Source organism: Galleria mellonella, unplaced genomic scaffold (genome assembly GCF_026898425.1).
Source record: "Galleria mellonella isolate WM207_F2 unplaced genomic scaffold, CSIRO_AGI_GalMel_v1 utg63, whole genome shotgun sequence".
NCBI lineage: Eukaryota > Metazoa > Arthropoda > Insecta > Lepidoptera > Pyralidae > Galleria > Galleria mellonella.
The window spans coordinates 11593630-11617790 of record NW_026442130.1 but is presented as its reverse complement, the minus strand read 5'-3'; the positions used below and the strand labels follow the sequence as shown (position 1 = coordinate 11617790).

At 33.7% G+C, this 24161-nt stretch overlaps 1 protein-coding gene across 8 annotated transcripts in view; it reads left to right on the top strand.

Moving 5' to 3' along the window:
- Positions 1 to 24161, top strand: part of LOC113521605 (transient receptor potential cation channel trpm) — a 315620-nt gene that overhangs the window by 215413 nt on the left and 76046 nt on the right. For all 8 annotated transcript variants that reach the window (XM_031910044.2, XM_052899723.1, XM_052899722.1 and 5 more), the window contains 2 exons: positions 10041 to 10197; positions 17011 to 17158. In XM_031910044.2, the coding sequence (XP_031765904.2) occupies positions 10041 to 10197; positions 17011 to 17158 (305 nt within the window). The remainder of the gene's footprint in view (positions 1 to 10040; positions 10198 to 17010; positions 17159 to 24161) is intronic.

Here is a 24161-nt window from a genome sequence, read left to right as displayed (position 1 = left end):
CGGTAGATAAATATTCTCTACCGTTATCAATATATAAATTAACTATTTTTAAATTAAATTTTGCCTCACACTTAGCAACATAATCTTTGAAAACAGTGAACACATCCGATTTATATGTTATTACATAGGTAACACAGTAATGAGTATACTGATCAATAAACAAAACAAAATAGTTTTTGCTGTCTATAGTTGGAGGAGTGATTGGGCCACACACATCTGAATGAACGATAAATAAAGGTCGCTGTATATGACTTTTGTCCTTACTATGATTAAATGGTAGTCGAGTCTGTTTCCCATTTATGCAAGCTTCACATAAATTATTGTTAGGTATTATCGATTCAATTTCTTTTATGCCTTCAACCATATTATTATCTTTTAATTCCATAAATTTATTTTTACTCATATGACCTAACCGTTGGTGCCATAATTTATAATTATTATTTTGTGCATTGCATATTTGAGAAACAAAATTATTTACTTTTGCAGGTATTATAAAATCTAAGGCAATTAAATTATTTAAAAACCTACCTTTCATTAGAGTCTTACCATCCTTATATATTTGGGTACCATCATTATCGAAAATAATTGTCAACCCGGCTTGTTGCATTTTTGAAACAGATAGTAAATTGTATGGAACTTCACGACAATAGAGTACATCTTCTAAAATGCCTGAAATACTCATATTACTGGTAACTTGCATAGTACCTTTCTTCGTAGCTGAAATAAATTCACCATTTTTAGCAATCGAAATTTTATGAGGTGGACATAAATATGTAAAATTAACAAAAAGATCATCCCTGTTAATAATATGGTCCGATGCACCAGAATCCAATAGAAATGTGATTTTGTTATTTTCTTCATAATTATTATAATCGGCGGTCATAAAAGCAAAACTAGAAAAACTTGATGAGGGTACTTGATTTAATTCTACCGCCTGAATTGTTCTAGTTCTTTTTACATCCGATGTTTTCTCTTGATTCATCCTTTTAGAATAATAACAATCCTTTTTTACATGTCCTTTGCGTCCACAATGGAAACACTTTATGAATTGAAACTTATTATTCCTTTGTATTTTATGTTTGTATAATGATTTTGTATTCTCAATTTTCCGTTTTTTATTATATTCCGATTTATTCTCAATTTGTAGCACTTTAACACTTGTATCGCAACTTTCATTTTTCAATTTTACTTCATGATCTAAAAGTCTTGTTTTCACGAATGCCAAAGTTAAATTATCCTCCGACAATGTCTCAATAGCAGTTATAACACCATCATATGATGCGGGTAGTGTAAGCAACAAATGTGCTATTCTATCAGTTTCTTCTAATTTAGCGCCTGCTGCTAACAACTCCGTAATGAGATCATCAAATACAGCAAAATGTTTAATTAATGTCATGTCACCTTGTAGCTTTAATCCCAATAATTTTTTTCTTAAGGCTAATTGCGTAGCAATACTTTTGCGTTCATAAAGTGAATCTAAACTATTTAAAATTTCCTTAGCCGTCGTGTCTTCTTTTGCAAAACAGAGATAGGAATCACATAAATATTCAACAATTATACTTTTCGCAATTCGATTATTTTTCTCCCACTCGCTGCATCGATATTCCGGTTCTTCGTCAATAACTTTTATTACATCCATTTCACTTAATAAAGCACGAATTCTGAATTTCCATATACTGTACTTCTCCCCATTAAAAGGTTTGATATTTCGTTTCATCTTCAAATTTTCCATTATAAACGATATGAATAAAAGTAACTTTTTGATAATAGACTGAGGGTACTTTTATACGATTTTTTTTTTAAACTTACTTTTAATTTAACACATATTATTTTAATATCAAAATAATTTAAAGACGTTAACTGGGCCCATAACCTATGGGAAATTGGGCTTTGAATAAAAACAAGCTCTCCAATATTATTTTATATTGGTGTTCTCTACTGTGCTACTAGGAAGTCAATGCAAGTCTGCTCTCTAGCGCATAGAAGTATCGTTCGAAAAAGAGTGGGGCGGTGACGTAGCAAAGTGAAAGTTAAATACATGAGTCATTCAATATCAGTCTTTAGTCAAATGAGAGATTAATTTTTGCACATTAATTTAAATAATATCAACAATCATAATAGCAAATGCATATACTCTATCCACATATGTCAAGTGATTCGACGACAGCGGTGACCTCGTCCCCCATAATAGCCATAAAAGAAGATTTAAGGCAACCCTCTATTGTGCGGTGAAATTGATAAAAATACCAATATCTAAGAATTGTGCAGTTTGGCCGCTGAAAATAAATATACCATCCGAAAGTACCGTCATATGGTGTGATGAACTTTATGGAATTACTAACTGACTCAGCAAACTTTGTTTTGACCCCTATTCTCACATACTAGGTCAATGTTTTCTCACCGGGATAAAATGTATCCTTTCTCTCAAATTGTAGCAAAAAATATATATTTACAAAATTTTGTTAGAATCGGTTAAAGTTGCGGGTACATGATCATCCTTTCTTACATCTGAGAGCGCGTCACTCCATAAAATTTACGCGTCTTCTGTGCTGGTTTGACCGGAACAGGCTTGTCCTGGCTGCGAATAATGTGTCAAGTTTAAGTTCAAAATTTCATTAGAACCGGTTAAACAATTTCGGAGATTAGTGTGAATGAATATCATGACAAAAAACTTTTCAATCGTTGATTTCTTACTTGCTTTATATGTTCACAGACTTGTTAACAAATAGTCTATGTCCTTCATCATCCCAAATAGTACATCTTTGAAAATAATCGGTCAAGACGTTAAGGCGCTAGAAGGTATTATCATTATTGAGAGGTGGGCTTTTTCAGGCAGAAAAACCTGTAACACTGTGACCTTTATGATATTTTGTGCTCGCTCTTTTCTTGAAAGCTAGGAGGTAACAAAGATATAAACTCATTTTCACATTATATTAGTAAGGATTATTTTTTAATATCGAGTGACATATAATACTTGAAATTCCGCAAAAGAATTGTGGCAACCCTGAGAAATTTTTTAATGACAACGTTTTACAAAAAAAAAGTCACCGAGGATATAATTACCAGAAATAATACCGATAAACTTGCATATCCTCAGGAATGGCAGTGCATGGGGGGTATTACGGGCGAAACAGTATACTCTGTTATGTCCATGGTACTGCTCATGTCTGTAGGCGACTGTTACCACTATCCATCAGGTGGGCCGTCAGCTTGTTTGCCATTCTAAGTTGTATAAAAAAAGACTATCCGAGGATTCGTCGATAGATAAGACCGGCAACAAGCAGCTCGTCTCGTGCTACAGGTATTCATGGACGACGGTAGCCACTTTCTGTAAGATGATCCTTTTGTTTGTTTAGCTTCCTAATAATAAAAAAGATGGTCATAATATTATTGACGTATTCTCGTATTGATAATCTAAGGATAAGACAGTTTCTCCTGGTATTACACACGTTAAACATATTACTTCATTAAGCGACAGTCACTCTATTCAGTCGAAAGCGCCAACACGGCATCGTTCGAATTGTATGCGATCCTTTATATCCTAAAATACCGCCGCTGAGTTCTGCAGGTAAAAGGCTGTCTAATGAAACTTGGTTTATGAAAGATAAACTAAAATATAACACCCGATTTGCCGTTTATTGCTTCCCGTTTTTGGACCCCAGACAGACCTCGATCGTAGTCTACTAGTGAATTTGAAATGAATTCACCGTATGATCCCGGCATAGAATAGGTCACCCCTTCCTTTTTCGTGGGTGTCTTAAAAGGCGACTAAGAGCGGCGAGGGATGGGCAACAGCATCTCTCTTAAAAGATTACCAAAGCCTAACTGCGGTTGACAACCCTCCTACTTAGCATGGCAACTACTGGCAACCACCAAGGGGGAGGCTTATCTTCAGCACTGGACAGTTAAAGGCTGATGCTAAAGAAAAAATAAATTGCAAAGGCGCGGTACAGTCGTCAGTCACTCATTGAAAAGATGCTAATGTAGATTTCAAAAACAAAAATAGACATTGAATAAAAGTTTTTTGAAATGTTTCTATTACAGTTATCCAAGAACATTTTCCTTTTTAGTCATACACTTTTTCTATGAACATTATGTAAAAAAAAAGGTAGTAGACTAAATATTATATTCCATAAACTAACCAACCCTTGAGCCACCAAAGGGACTTTTGCTCAAGTTTCAAAATCTTACCAATCTAACTTTCGATCCCCTAAGGGATCAGAAGTAAAATAAATATTATTATTATTCTCTAGTCCCCGGATGACGGTAACTCATTGTTGAAGTACTCAACGTGGACCGGTGATAACGGAAACACAATAAGTATTGTATGAATTGAAATAATACCTTTTACTCAACGAGCTACGGAGAGGACTATTAATTGGATAATAATGGAGTGATAATCCCGCCTGCTCTATCGGTATATACTGGCAAGGCACCAGTAAGGCACGATAGGCGAGGATGAAAGCAAGTCAGTTAGAATTCATCATGATTAATGCATAAAGAATAAACTACGTTAGTTTCCACGGGGGCTGCGTGGAGGTCGATCTAACAGGGTATACTGCTAGGCCACTATCTTTTCCTTTGGAAAGAGCTATGCTCAGAGTTTTACTGTGTGATAGAATCTAATACGAACCCATACGCATAAGAACAAAAGTAACTGATATGGCCCAAACTACCAAATAAGCCGAAACTGCAATGGACAGGCCGTACTCATATAGCTTGGAGAACCGAAAACTGTTGAGAAGGAATTTAGCAATATGACATGACACCCGTGACAATTTGATCGCATTAGCAACGTGTCAGTAGCCACCGTTAATCGGGGCTTTCTTTGTTTTTATTCTTCTACCACATTTGTTACTTCGTGTTTCATAACGTGTTATTCGTGTGATTTGTTTTATTGATAGTCGTGATTCACTAAGAAAAAAAATTAAAAAAGCAACAATTCTCACCGTAGCTTCACAATACATATATACGCAAACATTTTGTATATATGCAGGAATCTTTAACCTTTAAAAGGCCGGCAGCACACCTGCAAGGCCTCTGGTGTTGCGGGTGATCATGGGCGGAAGTAGTCACTTACCATCAGGTACCGCATACTCGTTTATCCCCTGTATAAATAATAAAAAAAAAACACTAATTATTTAACAGACACTTTCCTTGTAAATAATGATTATTGGAATTTTATAGATTTATATTAGAAAATGTCTTCGAAGCATACCTACCATATTTATTGCAATTTCCAACCCGAAGTCCCCAGATACTAGTCTAGAAAGTTTAGTCACAATTTCGAGCAAGAAAATTGAATTAACCTTCCAGCTCGCTGAACTTTACAGATAAAACTAAAAGCTAATATCTGTTAAACAAATATTAAGCATAACATTGTTAAGTCCAAAAAATATACAATGCTTGAATTACTTTGACTAATTTATTGACAAACAACAACAAATGTATTAAAGAAAACTTGCAGAAAATTGGAACTAATGAGATTTCTTTGACATTGATAAATATAAATATAATCATAATGTTTGGTGGATGTCACTATACCATATAACGAGAACCTCGTGAAAGTCGAAACCGAGAAGAAGAAGAAGTATCTCGACTTGGCACACGAGGTGGTCAAAATGTAGAGACGCAAACGCACTGAAATCATTCCAATCATTCTCTCGGTAAAAGATCTCTTTTTTTATACAAATTAGAATGGCAAACAAGCTGATGGCCTACCTGATGGAAAGTGGTAACCGTCGCCTATAGACATAAGCAGTACCATGGACATAACAGAGTATACTGTTTCGGCCATGATACCCCCCATGCGTTGCCATTCCTGAGGACTCAGGTGTTATTCCTCTATACCCTGTAAATTCATGCCATATCCTACCCTTCAAACCGAAACACAGCCATGCAAACACAAATGCTTTACGGTTGAATCACGAATAGAACAGAGGTACCCAAGCAAACGACTTTTGTACAGTCTCTTTCTGGTAAATCTTATCCCAACCAGTCTTGAACAATACCTCAGACAGTTGGAATTACAAGGCAACTCACTTTCGAGAAAGATGTAGAAAACTGTGCTCTTGATTAGTGCCCGCATATCAATTATGATTAGGTCAAATGAGACTCCAAAAATCTTTCAACACAGTTTTGTTGCTATGAAAACTGCAATAGAATATCAAGTGTCGCCCGCAAGAAGCTATAACCGACAGAATATAAATTCTATTTTTAAGTCCATCCAACATCGATCCATAAATCAAGCCATAAGACCAATACAAGGATATTCGGTATCACAATGTCTGCACGTCATAAACTGTCAACATTACATACTAATCTAATAAATGTTTCAGTGGCGCTTACGCCCACCTGTCGAGTTTTATATCTGATTCCGAGCTTTATTCCTTGTCATAAAATTGTGTTGAGCTTTTTTATGTTGTTTTTTTTTATGACATCTTCCCATTTCAATGAAATAGAATCGAACGGAAATAGGGATGCGCGACACAGTAGCTTTAGATAGTTGACAACTTTCTGTTTTTAGCGAAAGGGTTTTACGTGAATAGATTTGTATATAGCGCTAGTTGTATTCGCAACTTTGTTTAGATAGTAATCATAAGTAACTACTACTGCTCGTATGAAAATGGCGCCCTCTGGTGTTAAATTTTTTTAATTTTTTTTTATACATTTTAGAATGGTAAACAAGCTGACGGCCCACCTGATGGAAAGTGGTAACCGTCGCCTATAGACATGCATGAGCAATACCATGGACATAACAGAGTATACTGTTTCGCCAATGATACCCCCCATGCGTTGCCATTTCTGAGGACTCAGGTGTTATTCTTCTGTAGCCAGTAAATTCACGCTATATCCCACCCTTCAAACCGAAACACAGCCATGCAAACACAACTGCTTCACGGTAGAAACACGAATGGGGCAGAGGTACCCAAGCAATCGACTTTTGTACAGTCTCTCTCTGGTATTAATAATGGAAGGCAACTATCGATAGCAGCTTTCTAATAAAACAATGCAACCTCTGATTAGATTTAATTAGATAATTAATTGGTTGAACGTTAATAATTTTCTTCTTATAAAATATGTTTTAGTAACTAGAACAGTTTATTTAAAAAAGTATTCTCATATTTTAATTTTATTTTTTATATAAACTAGATACTTATAATACGCATATTTGTTTACATATTAGAAGTAATAATTTCCTATATGTTAATCTAGAATATGATTCATCTTTGTGAGAAGTTTCCATATGATCTTTTCCGCTGTTCGTTCGTGATTATCTAACAAATAACCAAACATTAACACAAACTTTCACATACAGGCCATGGTCAGGTCAATGTTCAGGACATTGACCTGACCATGGCCTGTATGTCTCAGATGTTGACGAAGTTAGCAAGTCTCATATCATTTTGGAATTAAATGCACCATCTTTTAAAATTACTTGCCAAACTCGACCCAAGTGTGAAAGGGGATTGTTAGTAATGGGGTCTAACTGCCTCGTTGTTAGCAATACACCCAATCAGGTCGACCTCCACACGGTACCCCTTGAAAACTATCGTGGTTAATTCTATAGAATTCGTCACGATAGGCTAACTGACCTGATTTCATCATCACCTATTATCCCTCACTGGTGCCCTGCCAACGTATACCGATAGCGCAAGCGGGGTTACTATTTATTGTCAACCATAAAAAACCTGTTACCCGATTCCGACTTGACGTCGACTTCTGGGGCCAACCTGTATATACAAATATCGATTCCATTATCACTTTAAGACATTTAATCCAATTAAAGCGTTTTTGTTACATTACAATAGAGATAACAACATTGTTCGCTAAATTTGTTTTTGTTACAAACAATGTAATAAAATCGTACAGGCTATAAACAATTACACGTGATTTAATTAACTCGCCCACTAAAAGCACCGACAGTTACCTAACAGAATTCCTTTGACTCTATCCTACGAAAATTCCTTTGTTCGTTTACTTCCTAATTAAAAGTTAATTAACAAAATTCAGTCTTCCCCAAATAAACTTGCACATAATTTCATTCAATCCCAAGAAATCTTATCTTCCATCGGGTAACTTTTTTAATTTTCGACTGAGTGTACGAGACAGGCCTAAGAAAAAGATAGATGGCATACGAAAGAAAAAAAAAAACAAACAATCTGTCTATGGTACCTGACGACTTGGGTGTAATAGATATATTTTAAAAGTGATTTTCAAGTTAAAATGTTTAATAATTAGTTTTTTTTTTGACGCGATTACGTCACCAGTTCTGAAACAATTTTGACAATCGACAATATTTACTACGTTAGACCTATATTAATTTTATGACTTTTGAATATGCAATTTTGTTTACTAAACAAAAAACTTCTTGTTGCAAAGAAAGATCTACTTGTAAAAACGCGATTTCACGTTCTTAAATATAATATATATTTATACAACTTAGAATGGCAAACAAGCTGTATCCCACCCTTCAAACCGAAACACAGCCATGCAAACACAACTGTTTCACTGTAGAAACACGAATGGGATAATACTTTTAATGCAATTCCGTGTTTTAAATTTAAATTGTTTCAATTTTTTTTATATTTAATTAACTATTTATCTACCATCAACTCATTCACGTACAGTTATCAGTGTGCGTGTGTGCGTGCGTTTTCAGATTATGTGTAAACACAGTCCTGGGCTCTAGCGACTTGTACGTAATGTATTTTTTACACCATTAAGCCCAAGTGATGGAAGGTTAGTATTAAATGTGCCCACTCAGTTTCCTTTTCCGCTACCTTTTTTGGACAGACATAATCCGTCCCCGTCATGACCGTATGTTACAATTGTATAAAGGTTAAAGTTACCTCTAAAATTACGGTATAACCGCACTATAAATAATAATACTATTTCGTGTACAACTACGTTAATTACTAGGTATATATACAAAAATAACTATTTTACATGTCATTAACAGTTATAGGTTAGGTAGGTTTTATGTATGACTTTGTAACATAAAAAAAACGAGAGCAGCTCAATTAATATAAGAAAAATTCTACACACGGGTTGCTAACTTTGAAGAAACCTTTTTACCGCTTTTTCTGAAGAATCCCATGCTGTAGTCTCTCGGGAAGACCTCGACAGGGAGCTTGTTCTATAATCTGATAATCCTTTAGGAATAACACATCTAAAACCGCGCTGCACGCTGTTCACATGATCGTAGACCCTGTAAATTGCAAAAAGAAACAGTTCAGAGATTAAGATGATACCCTATATCAAATTCCATGGTTTTTTTTATTATTCCACCACAACCATATTATACACTAATTGGCAACAATAATATAAATCTACACACAGTTGTGGGAGACTGGCGTCTAAATTGGGCAGCGAGCTGCCTGTGTCTTAGATCACCAGGCCTCCCTCCTCAGAAAAAACAAACATCAGTAGTAGTTGGAAATTTGTTACTCAATCACAATTAATCCACATTACTACGGGCGGAATCAAAATCCTTTATAAGAGAGTTGAGTCTGCGCATTGCGGATAGTGGCCGTTCTGGTTCGTATCTGGCTCAAAGGATATCTCTGGCAATCCAAGGCGAAAATGCCGCAAGTGTCATGGGGACCTTTGGGTCGGGTACAGATCATGAATGAGACTGATCATTAATTAATTTTTTTTTTGTGATTCTACGAAATATATTAGTTATATATATATATATATATATATATATATATATATATATATATATATATATATAATTATATGTATTTGTAAGTTTATTTTTCATTTATATTTAGTTACTTATTATACAGCTATTAATAATGTAATAATTTATTATTTACCATATTATTTTTGTACCTAATATTTTATTACTTAATATACAAACTATACGACTATGTTCTCCTTTCGAACTCTCAAGATTGACTAGAAGAAATCCTTTCAAGGGATAAGTCCACCTTACACAGGTGAACCTCGGCATTTTCGTTATAACCTGATATCAATATTAAAAGTGAATGTGTCAAAGTATTTAAATAAATAAATTAAATTCTTTGTTCCAGATACCCACTCGTCTACTCCTGTAGTGTGTTTGGTGATCGAAGGCGGTACAAATACAGTGCGAGCTGTGCTGGAGTATGTGACAGACAACCCTCCCGTCCCGGTGGTGGTGTGTGACGGTAGCGGGAGAGCGGCTGACCTCATTGCGTTTGTACACAAGTAAGTAGCTAAATATGTTTTAACTTAAACAACGCCATCTAGTGTCAAACCGAATAGAGTTTATACTATGAGTACTAAAAAGGTTCATATATATTAAAGTAATAGCTAACATACATATATATATATATATAAAGAAGAGAGAAGCTCACTAACCATCACCAGTACAAGTATAAAAGACAACGCCTTACCCATCAGGGAAGAACTATAAACCCAGAGACCTGTGGGTAGTTGCGCTCAGAGTTGAAGCCAAAGGGATCCACCCCGAGACCCACACTAACACTCCACCAAAGTGGGGGGGGGGGAGTTATTGTTGATAATGCGAGCTACCAGTCCCATTGCTAGCCAATGACCTGCTTTTTCATTCTCACCTATCGCCTCAATGGTGCCCCACCATTGTATACTGTTAGTGCATACAGGGTTACCATTCCATTAACATACATTAAAAACAATAATTAGTTATGAGTACTACTAAGACCAGACAACTGATATACTCGAATATTTTATTTTGTAAATACCTACAAATTACATACAGAAAATACTCAAACCCATACAAACGTTAAACCCATAACTAACCCATAACTAAAACCCATACTAAAGTTACTTATGAACACACATTTTTTGTATATTTATTATGCGGCGATCGAACCTGCAACCATTGAAAGATGAAACAGTCTGTTAAATAACTACACAACCGAGGTCGTCAATTTTTTGTATACCACTGAAGTGGCAAACAAGCATCCGGCCCACCTGATGGTAAGTGGCTACCGTAGCCTATGGACACCTGCAATACCAGAGGTGTTACGCGCGCGTTACTGACCCTGAAGAAACCTCTTTACCCCCTTTTGGAGAACCCCATGCTGTGCTCTCTTGGGAAAACCTAAATTATATTATTAAAATAATAATCTATCTCTTTCTTTAATACTGTACTATTTTTTATCACACACTCGTGGATCTCATGATAAAATTTCGCAAACATTAGTTATTCAAGTCGCCTACCTATCGTCTCCCACAAGTACCAATTATTTTCTAGGTAATCCTGGATCAAACGTTTTTCCTTTTACTACAATTTTTATCTAAAATTCTGGATAGAATCGTTATCCGCGTCACACGCTTTTGAAATTGCCGGCAATTTGTATGAACGAATAGAACTAATGACATTTAAATTTCGTTTTCATCGGAGAAGTTATTCGAAATTTAAATAAATTTCTCATTAACATTAATACTAACTAGCCAGTCGTAAAAAGTTTCTGAGTAACCCTTATATATGATATACATACATTACACAAACTTACATAATAAATAATTAGAAAATAGTGACCTTACTATAACAAGTACATACACAACAATAAAATTTTGTTTTATATATTATACTTAATTATACATTTAATTAATAGTACATTGTTTATCGAGAGAAAAAAGTAACCAATTACCAACGAGTGCTATGTTTGCTACTGGAGCACGGACGCAAAAAAATAAAATTATATCATCGTTAAGCAATTGTAATACAAGATTTTTTTTTATGCAACTTAGAATAGCAAACAAGCTGACAGCCCACCTGATGGAAAGTGGTAACCGTCGCCTATAAACATGAGCATACATGGACATAACAGAGTATACTATTTCACACATGATACCTTCCATGCGTTCCCATTCCTGAGGACTCAGGTATTATTCTTCTGTACCCTGTAAATTTACTGTCATATCCCACCCCTCAAACGTAAACACAGCTGCTTTACGGTAGAAACACGAATGGGACAGAGGTGCCCAAGAAAACGACCTTTGTTCAAAGTCTACCTTATTGTAAATCTTATCCTTACTCATCCATTATAAACAGTTAGGCAAAGTCTTCTTCTTTCTACATTAGAACGTAAAGTAACAGTAAGCTGGGAACAGTTATACAGGAAAACATTTTAATATTTTGTTTAAAGTATGTATTACTACACACGCAGTGTGATCCCGGCATAGAATGGGCACATTTGCTTGGGCACCTCTGTCCCATTCATGTTTCTACCGTGAAGCAGTTGTGTTTGCGTGTCTGTGTTTCGGTTTGAAGGGTGGGATATCACCTGAGTCCTCAGGAATAGCAACGCATGGGAGTTATCATGGGCGAAACGGTATACTCTGTTATGTCCATGGTACTGCTCATGTCTATGGGCAACGTATACCACTTTCCATAAGGTGGACCGTCAGCTTGTTTGCTATTTTAACTTGCATAAAAAAACAGTGTTAACTTTAACTAATTTTTTCCTATGAATTTTTCCGGTATATTAATAGTTATTTTACTATTCAGAGCGGAGACTAATCCAATAATATAGAGATCATTAAAATCGGTTCAGCCGTTTTTTTTAATTATAAAAGGTGTAACTAACTCGACTCTGTTTTATGTATTTAGATTAAATCTATAATTGCGTGTTCGTAGAAAACAAATCAGGTGATGTCAAATCTGTAAAGGCGTATAGTAAACATTACCTTGTCGCTGCGAGCGTTACACGCGTACATGATACAAGCTGATATTATTCGCGTTATTATTCCATACCGGAGTCAATATTGGCTTACACGATGTACTACTCTTTCGGAGAACTTAGATTGAAAGAGAATCCTTAATGATGAAACAATATCCCTTGCAAAATCTCCCAAAGTTTATAACAACATTCCGATTATGTACTTCTCTGATTGTAGCTTGTGTTATGAATATAATAGGCTGAGTGTATACATCTACGTCATGCCTGGGATAGGCAGAAATAATGGGTAATAATTTCTGAGAAATGAAAATGGGAGATACCACAAGAACAATACCTTACAGTGAGCTTCATCTTAGACCACAATCGCTTTCCATCAGGTGAGACGGTGATCAATCGCGGAATCCTTTAACAGTATTTTTTTTATTTATACAACATAGAATGGCAAACAAGCTGACGGTCCATCTGATGAAAAGTGGTAACCGTTGCCTATAGACATTTAACAGTAATAACATTAGTAGTAAAACTTTCTTTAATGTCCAAGGTATTTATTACGTAACCGAAACCGAACCGTACGCTAATTCGAAATTTAAAAGTTTTCATTCATTTCATAGTGTCTGTGGTTCTGTTCTTCCAGAATATGAATTTAACGTACGTCTAGTTTTGTAAAAGGAAAAATCGTAGAAAGACTATTGATTTTATCCCTAATGTATGAGAAAAATATAGACTCTGCTGCAAAAACATACTATATCAATGTGATAATATTATATTTACTGGGTATTATTGTACGGTTATTACCCTTATACATTTTACAGTTTTCTTTCAGCTTCTCAAAGGTTGACTGTATGAGATCCCTTTATGGGATAAGTCCGCCATTGTATATTAAATCATTTACCAGTGTTTAATCTGAGTTATGTACAACAAAGATTTTACAATACAATACAATACATAATGTGACATAAGTAACATCGACCTATTTAAGAAAAAAGCTTAAAGATTTTTCGTTATCTAAAATATATTATTCTATGACAGATCTTTTGAATGATACTAACATAGGATAGATAACCGATTTGGTAGTCCCTTTATTTATTTATTTTTTGAGGAAAACTATTAATTAAGTAATTTTCAACTAATTTTAAAAATAAGGAGGTTCTCAATACGAATTAATTTTTTTTTTACGTTTGTTACCTCACAACTCCGTAAGTTCTATAATAAACCAATTTGGAAAATTCTTTATCTGAATGGATATACTTACAAATTGGTTCCATAGAATTTTTTATCAAAATCAGTTACGTAGTTTAGTTTTTACATCAAAATAAAAAAATTACATCAAAAACTAAATTTTATTACATTTTTGACGTCGGTTTTTTTAACTATTTCGGCTCTTTAACTATCTGGATTTAGTTTCGATTTTAATATATTTTGCATGCCTATAAGGTTAATGATAAAAAACTAAATATTATTTTAGCACAACATCATATATATGTTATGTATACATACATATGTGTCTACAATAACAGGGTACGCTCCTCCAAAATTCAAAGATTAAAAAATGTATGAGTATAAATATTTACAAGGTTTCGCTCAAAAAATATTCGTATATTATATATAGTATATATAGTATATATTCGTGTTTATAAGCAATGGTTACGACTACCCATCATGGCCGTCTGTTCGCCATTCCAAGTTCTGTACAAATACAAGTAGGTATCGCTATTTGAAAAAACGACTTCAACCGTAAACTCAAACACCGGTAAACGGTGGGACGTTTTGTAGATACCTTCTGTGGTAAACATTTGAATTGAAAACGTGAATCATGTGTTTGTATAAGATTTCGCGTCGCAATGAGCAGTTTTTTACAAAACAATGAAATACGGGAACGGATTTAGGAACGTGTTTTTTTTTTTTAAAGTCGTCTATAACCAATCAGTATAAAATTTAGTGTACAGGTATGTACTATATGAGGTGGGCAAGGTCAGTGAACATAGCCCAGTTACCCGGACGAAGTCTAGTATTTGTTTTATCTAAACCCATCATATTAGGTTCTTTTAAATATCTCTCATGTACAGACATTGTCTATTTACTATTTTATTATACTAATGAGAAAAGATTAAATTACTTGTTTTAAATAAATAAATATATTCTAGATATACGAAAGGTTTTACTTCTTTTTTATTTTAGGAAGCCTCATTTTACTTTTCTTCGTAATATTCACCTCAGAGTTCTATTTGAGAAACTATGTTTTACAGTAATGAAATTTTCTCTGCGACTCGTAAAGTAACAAAGATGCAAGTTGCATAAAAAATATCGTTTACATTTTTGATGATGCAAAAATATAGAAATAAAATTGTATTTCCTAGATGCAACACAGAATTCTCGAAATAATGATTCTATGAATAGTTAATAAAACTAGATGTAGAATAAATAAGCCTTTTTCATAACAATTTATTATGTATATTGTATATATATTCATATATATATATATATATATATATATATATATATATATATATATATATATATATATATATATATATATATTCAGAATTAATTTATTTTACACTGTTTTTTATGAAGCTTGCATAAATATAAAATATACTTTATGTATATTTTATTCTTCCTTTAAAAATAATATTTTGTTTAATTGTAAAAGTAAATTCTACTATTCCATAATTGATGATGTTCATTATTTATTATTACCAATTAATACCATAATTTTTTACCATGAAATCCCGAATCCCAACATAGAATAAGCCTTCCCATGAGTGTGGTAAGGTGCGACAACGAGAATTTAATAGTCGAGGGCTAAATAAAAGCGTCCCTCTTAAAACATCACCAAAACCTAACTACGGTTATCAAGTCTGCCAAGCGTGGCAACTACTGGAAAATCCCTCCAAGGGGAAGGCGTATGTCCAGCAGTGAACGTACTCCTCCCCCTTGGGGGCTGCTGTCATATGAACTCAACTGATATGATATGAACCACAATGTTACTTTGTTTTATGAGATTTATTGTATAAAAATAATTTTCTTGGAAATGCAGCTACAATTGTAAGTAACAAGTAGGCGGACTTTTACCTTCGTCTTTTTTCCAATCCGTCTGTTTTTAAATAATTAAGACGTAAAAAAACCATTATGTAATGACAATGCGATATATAATAAACCTATCGATATTCTACGAAATATAAAATAACACGATATGTATCAAACTTCAGATTATACTACTTTGTTAAAGAAAAAGTACAGTTACCTGAATTTTAATCATCTAGTAAAAGTCACCTTTAACTTTTGGCTTTGGCTCTTTGCTTCTTTAGGCTCGATACAGCTGTTATGTCGCTCAAAGCAATAAACAATTTCGTTTCTTTATTATAAAACTTGGAACGGCAAACAAGCTGACGTCTCACCTGATGGAAAACGGTAAATATTTTAAAGTTAAACTATTTTATATAACTAAGTATTTTGTATAAAGATCGTAAATAATTATGTCAATCCCATGATACTACCTCCTGCTATCGTGCCTCCGATCCAACTGTTTATAATTACTCCTCTCCTTCCAAAGGTTGCCTGAAAGGGATCGTTTTTAGCGGTCACCCTTTGTTTTCTCATTGTAATTATGTCTTGTAATTGTTTATATTTATAATAAGTTTACTATTGTAATTTTTTGGATGAAACAATAAAGAGTATCTATCTATCTATCTACCTCCCATGCATCACCATTCCAAACGGCATCAAAAGACTTCCGTCTCAATCATTATTCAGAAAAAGGTTCATGGCCACTTTTATACTTTATCTTAGCAGTAAATGTTATCTACTATTCTCATCTTCGTTTATAATGTAATATATCTTGTGTTTGTGTAAGTATATATGTTACTTATATAATTTTATCTGTATATCTATTTACTAATATTACTATACCAGTATCGCATTCGAAAATTCTGATACTTCCTTAGGGTTGACAAGGAGAGTTCGCCTTGGGCACTTGTTCTGTATTAAATAATAAATAAAAAGATAAATTGGTGGTGACTAAGATATTATAGCTATCTACCCCGTAATTTCGTTTACATATCTCATCCTTGAAACGGAAACACATGCAGCTGCTTCACGGAATAAACAAGTGAAATAAAGATACCCATGCATATGCATGGGTACATTTAATACTATAAAAATAAAATTATTTTTTTACTAACTCCCCCAGTGGTAAATACATCTGAAAATTACAGATCCTTCAAAACATATTGGTAAAATAAAGCAAGAAATAGCATAAAAGATTTTGTTCTGTGAAAGCGTATAAAAAACCATCCAATCCCCACAAGATTACTCTTTGCTACAAGACCGCTAAATTATTTATTTGTCGTAGGTATGCATCGGAGAGTGGAGAGCAGACCGTGCTAGAGTCGATGCGAGATTTCGTCATAGGTACTATACAGAAAACTTTCGAGGTCGGACTGCAGCAAGCGGAGTGCCTGTACAGCGAGTTATTGCAATGCACGCGGAAAAAGAACTTGGTGAGTAAATTTGGCTTAAAATATTTTATGTATTTTTTTCCTCTTGATTTATTTAGATAGAATCAATTTTACTCCGCAGCAATTAAAATTTTGCATTGCTACTAAAATTGGTTTCAATCATGACAAAGTTAATATGAAATCAACATGGTAGTAAATTCTATCGTTTGCAAAAAGAATTCTCAAAATTGCTTTATAATTAGAGATAAATATTGGGAAATTTTACGAAGTCACTTAAAAAGACGTAGCTTAATTACTTATTTACTGAAATTAAATAAAATATTTCTGATGTTATTATAGTACTTATAATCACGAGTCCACTTTGCTGAGATATTTTTAGAGTATATAGAAAACGCAGTAGTATATAAGTACTGCGTTTTCTTTATACTTAAAAAATATTTGAAACAAAAATTAATAATCATTAGTAAAATATTTAATAATGTAAAATGTTAAAAACTTGAAATGACTTTGATGATGATGAATTTTCATTTATTTCAAAAACCTGAAGTGTTTACAATAATATAGAGAAATCTTTTAAGCATCTGGCTTGGTAAACAGTATAAGGATAAAATACGAATGTTCCTATGGAAACTCAGCTTTATGTCAAGTTAATTTATTTTTAATAATCTTGTATACTGTTTGTTTTCCTACTTAAAAAAAGAGGATTTTTTCAATTGGGTTGTATTTTTTTAAATTACTTCACAACTCCATGTTTTATAATCCGTATTGATTTTATTTTATTTTATTGGCTTCATAGAAATATCATCGAAATCTGTTCAGTAGCTACAAAGAAAGGAACCCTCATTCTTTTACTATCCCACTTTTTTTTTTTAATGCTAAGAGAAAGCTTCGAGCATTTCTAAGTCTCTCTACAATTTTTTACATTTCCTATCTCAGTTTAAATTTATTTAATCAAATAATTATTTTAATAGTAAATAATACACTTTAAGCATCAAGTATGAACCTGGTATATCATTGAAAATAAATCCTTTTTTCCTATTCAAAAAGTATGAATCCGTACTGTATATGACAACTGTAATTTTATACATGAAGATACGCAATTATATACGTGTTTGTGTATTTTTATATTTCTATATATATTTTTATAAATGTAAATGTAATTAATTATACTTTAGCGTATCTGGCGTATGCCAACTGACTTTTCTCTTTGTCTGTAACTAATGTCTTCGCAGGTTGTCTGTAAGAGATTGCTTTTAGCGATAAGAAAGTTTTCTCTTTTAATATTTTCGCTTTTTATTATTTTTAGTACGCAATAAAGATTTATTATAGTCCTGTTCTTTTCATATAATCTTATCCAGTTATATATAGCTCTTAATCTTTGATCTTTATTCTTTTCACCTATACTGTTACAAAAATTATCATCAAAAAATATTATTTCAGTAACGTTGTATTCATACGTTATGTAACGCTACGATATCACCAAAACGCCTGCATAAATGGCCATTTCATTTACATATGAACCATAGATATATTTTATTTTTATCTAAACATTTGAGCGACGTAAAAAACGACATTAATTTTATTAAAATAAAATTACTTGACCAAAGCACTTTACCAAAAAAATTTTTACTTTATGACAATAAAGTAATATAATAACATTCCAAAATATATAAGGAAAGTACCACTAAATCGTTTTAAAGGCAATCTAAAACGTTGTCTCCAGAAGAAATGTTTTTATTCCATAAAAGAATTTGTTACAAAATGATTTTGATATTTTAATTATTTAAATGAATATATCGTATAGGACATTATAAAGAATATTAATAATTAGTTATTATTATTATTATTTGTAAATAGAATAAATATTGTAAATATAATGTCTAAAAATATCTGCAATGTATACAAGTAAATAAGACTTTACCATTTTGCACGCCATTAAAACAATGTGGCAAAATATGTGATTCTATAACACTAATTAAAATCTATTTTGACCATAATTATGCTAATAAATTATTTTTATAGCATTACCAAACATAATTACATTACTCTATAAACCAAACTAAATCCAATAAATACGCTTAAAATTGTTTGCTAATATAGGCGAAGGTCCGTTCATTCGTATATACTCGTAGATATTAAGGCCACAAACATAATAACCAGAATATCAATACTGACAACACTATTTGCCTCTGTATTGACTTATTTAGCAGAAGCCAATTTCTCAGAGGTCTTGTTAGCGGCGGCAAAGGGTATAAAGAACTGGATTGAATCTGAAAGTAAGGAAAAGATAAAAGGATCTACAGGAAATTCTCTTGAATTGAGTGACCTTTGACCGATGTATAACGAGATACGTCGTATGCAAAGAAATAAGTGAATCGTAAAAAAACATATGCTTCAATGAAGAATTAATATGTATTGGAGCATAATATATTTGCATTATTATCATTTAAAGGTAGTTGAACTATTTATATCAATGTTTATTCTTTACCTATACCTACCTGATTCTATTTGTTTATTTTTATTTATACTTTATTGTACACACTAAAAAAATACATAAAAAAAGTCAGAGGTAAGAAAATGTACTAAGGCGAGCTTAACTCTTAAAAGAGTTTTTGTCCAGCAAATCCGAAGTGAAAGGAGCATCGATGTTCTTGTTTTATACTTTTGTTACATTGGTCTTAAGACATTTAAACGCATATTATAGGAGTTAGACTAAAAAGCCGGTCAAGTGCGAGTCGGATTCGCGCAACGAGGGTTCCGTACAAAATCATCAAGTTTTAATTTTTTTTGTAAATAACTACAAATTTACGGTTTTCGGATTTTTCCTTTACTAGTACTACATGAAATTGCTTCTATAGGTTTTGATTCCCTTTGCGAATGTCAAAATATGCAATATTGCATGCAATGGTACATAAACGGCCGTATCTTTTGATTGCGTCGATTTAGAAGCTTGAGTTTTTCACTGCTTTAAGAAATTGCAGACCTGAGTGTGTGATATTAATTAGAACCACATACCTTTACGCGTTCCTAAGAAATAGGGTCTTGACATACGGACGGACGGATAAAGAAGTGATCCTATAAGGGTTCTATTTTGTCCTAGGAAGTACGGAGCCCTAAAAATCCTTTTATTTTCATAAAACGACATTTAAGCTTTATAATTAATAAATCTATAAAGCTATAATTATAGACATTCCCCTCTAATTATAAATATAATACATTTCTCAAACCAAACGAAATTGAGAACTATAGAAAGCTGAGATTATATTTAAATTAGGATATTACTTTTATAATAAGCCTTTATGATAATCTGTCTTGATACTTGAATATAGCTGGCAGTTTTCCAAAGTTTGACAGTTTACGAATAGTTTGCAACTTTAATCCTCTCTAATGCGGTTAGATGTTGGCTTTTGATAACAGATACTGTTTAATGCAAAATTAGAGTTTTTGTTTTTTTTTATACAACTTAGAATGGCAAACAAGCTGAGGGCCCACCTGATGGGAAGTGGTAACCATCGCCTATAGACATGAGCAGTACCATGGACATAACAGAGTATACTGTTTCGCCCATGATACCCCCCCATGCGTTGCCATTCCTGAGGACTCAGGTGTTATTCCTCTGTACCCAGTAAATTCACGCCATATCCTACCCTTCAAACCGAAACACAGTTGTTAGCCGTAATGAAGATAAGAACTTGACAAGTGACTTACCTACGTAAAACGGAAGCGGTGGAATACCTGTATATACATGGGAAACATTCTTGTAATACAACTATAGAAACCCTAAATTGGTGTTTATTTCTGTGATAACCTGTGATAATCTAAGAATATGACATCGCTTTTACGGATTACTCTGACATTTCAACAGCATACAGTACATGATAAATGATTGTGGAAATAACAACTAGTTTATTCATCATATCAGCTTTTAACTGTCCACTGCTGAACATAAGCCTCCCCCTACAGGGGTTTTACCAGTAGTTACCACGCTTGGCAGGCAGATTGGCAACCGCAGTTTGGCTTAGGAGATGCTTTCAGAGGGACGCTACTGCCCATCCCTCGCCCTCCCTTAGTCGTCACTTACGATACCCACGACAAAAGAAGGGGTGGCCTATTCTATACCGGGACCAGACGGGATGCTACTTTATTGCCAGCAATAAACTCGAAATGGTTTTCTAAAAGGGGCCACGTTAAAGTCGATCTGGACTTTTACTTTAGAAAATTATAGTGGTTAATTTCTAGTGAATAAGTCACGATGATGACCCAACTGTCCTGGATTTATTCACACCTATTATCCCTCACTGGTACCCCGCCAACATAAACCGATAGCACAATCTGGATTACCTTTTTATTTACATCGTTAAAAAAAAATTATGGCCAAGTACCACATAGCAAACATTCATATAGTTAATTGAACTCTGCGTGGATAGTTTCTTCGGATTCTGAAATATGGCGTATTAAGGTACCATATACATTCCTTGATTCATACGTTCCCAAAGAGAGTTGACGTCAGACGGTCGTAAAACTATAAGCCAAATCTTTTTGTAATATGGATAAAAAACATATTACGCCGACCCCATACAATAATTGGAATAAGGGTAGGAAGATAATGATGATACATTCATTGATGATTATATTTGTTAGCTAAAAGTTATAATTATCTGAACAATAAATATATAAAAATATTAATTTCACTCGAATTTAGTGATTGATTCCACTGGAGGCGTCAGTCTCGATCTGAAGATAACGATGATAGAACAAAAATGTCAGAAACAGAACGTTGATTGATAAATCTCCAGAGCTTTGTATCATTATGCCTTCCTGATTTATTACAAAGTGAACTAAGAATATTATTAATCAGTAAACTTTCTGAAACAAACTTAGTTATGCGGTCCAGTATTTAACCAAAATTATATATATAAATTACGAATGCATTGCATTGCAATATCAATACGAGTAACTATTAGGTGGCTATATCTTATATATAAAATTCTCGTGTCGCGGTGTTTGTTACCAAACTCCTCCAAAACGACTTTACCGATTTTTATGAAATTTTGTGTGCATATCGGGTAGGTCTGAGAATCGGCCAATATGTATTTTTCATACCCCTCAATGATAAGGGTGACCCTCCCTAAAAATTTTTTTTTATTTTTTTGTCAAATTTTTCCATTTTTATTTTATTATGATTTAGCATTGAAAAATACATACAACCTCAAATTTTCACCGTTTTACGATCAACCCCAGTATTTTAATCATGATTTTTATATTTCGCAATAAGTGGTAAAACAACGTTTACGGGGTCAGCTAGTAAGTATATAAGAATTGCAATAAAGATATTTAATCTTATATCTATGTATGTACTGAACCCTCGGCCTGTGAGTGAATTTAACACGCTCCTGTCAAGTTTTTTTATTTTGCCATCCCTCATTTTTAATGTACGTCTGTACCACAGATACTGGAGCTCTAAAACTTTGCAAATACAAATATAGTGTTTACCTCACAAGTAAGTATTGATATGAATTAGTATACCAGAGGGAGACTTGGTACAAAAGTCGTTTGCTTGGACACTTCTGTCCCATAATTGTTTCTATCGTGAAGCAGTCGTGTTTCGGTTTGAATGGTGGTAGTGAATTTAATAGGGTATAGAGGAATAACACGTGAATTCTTAGGAATGGCAACGCATGGGGGGTATCATGGGCGAAACAGTATACTCTGTTATGTCCATATTACTGTTCATGTCTATAGGCGACGGTTACAACTTTCCATCAGGTGGGCTAGTCAGATTTTTTGCCATTCTAAATTGCATAAAAATATATGAATTTTGTACGATATGGAATAACAATCATGATGATCAATTGATAGAAAATGGTAAACGGCACCATGTATATCACAGAATGTATTGCTTCTACCCCTGACAATTGAAGTACTGTGCTTCTATAGTTTCGCTTCCGTAACCCATTCTTCAAACTAAATCATGAATTAAATTTACAAAATACTATTTGCATCATGGAAGCATTGCTCAGAATATTCTATATATAGTCCAATTTCTAAAGTCACTTTGAGTCCCTATTGTCTCGTAAGCCAATAAGTTATGTCTATTAAAAGTTCTGGCAGTGTGGTCACAGTATAGAATGAAACACCCTTTAATTTCCCATGGGTGTCGTAAGAGGCGACTAAGGGAACTTAATAGTCGAGGGATGTACAACGTCCCACCTTAAACATCACCAAAGTCTAACTACTGTTTCCAATCCGCCTGCCAAGCGTGGCAACTATGGACAAAACCTCCCAATAGAGGGAGGTCTATATTCAGCAGAGGACATTTAACGGCTGATATCATGATGATAATTAATAACTCAGTATTGTGTAATGACGAAAATCCTAAAACAAAACGAGATAAATAAACATGGAATTACAATAGTACATCCAGAATAGCTCCCTATGAAACTCCGCTTAGCACAGGGTCGCCTGAAGGCTAAAGGTGTCAATTAAATGTGCTAACGAGCTACCCCTACTGGATTGTTCGATCCATTATACCCACAGTTCATATCCCAAAGGAAAATTATATTTTAAAAGGCGACCCGCAATTAGAACGCTGATTAAGATTCTCCAACGCCTCCAGTAAAATCGAAATGAGATAAATAACGGTTGATATTTTAATTAGTTATTCAAATTTGTAGATGATCTATCGTTCACATTAAATTTGTCAGTGATTAATTATTACAAGAGGAAGATTTTGTAGAAAAGTCTATATGATTACCTCTATTCCACTTGTGTTTCTGTCACCAAGCTGCTATTTGCGTATAGCTGTTTTGTTTTTTTTTAATGGTTGACAATCGAGTGCGCTGTAATGCGCATTTACCCCGCCCGCGCTAAAGGTATACGCTGGCAGGGCACCAGTGAGAGATGATAGGTGAGAATGAAAAGGCAAGTCAGTAAGTCCATCGTGATGAATACACCTGATGATGGTTTCCAGGGGGACCACGTGGAAGTCGACCTGATAGGGTATATTGCTAGCAAGGTAACTGGTAGTCCGCATTACTAACAATCC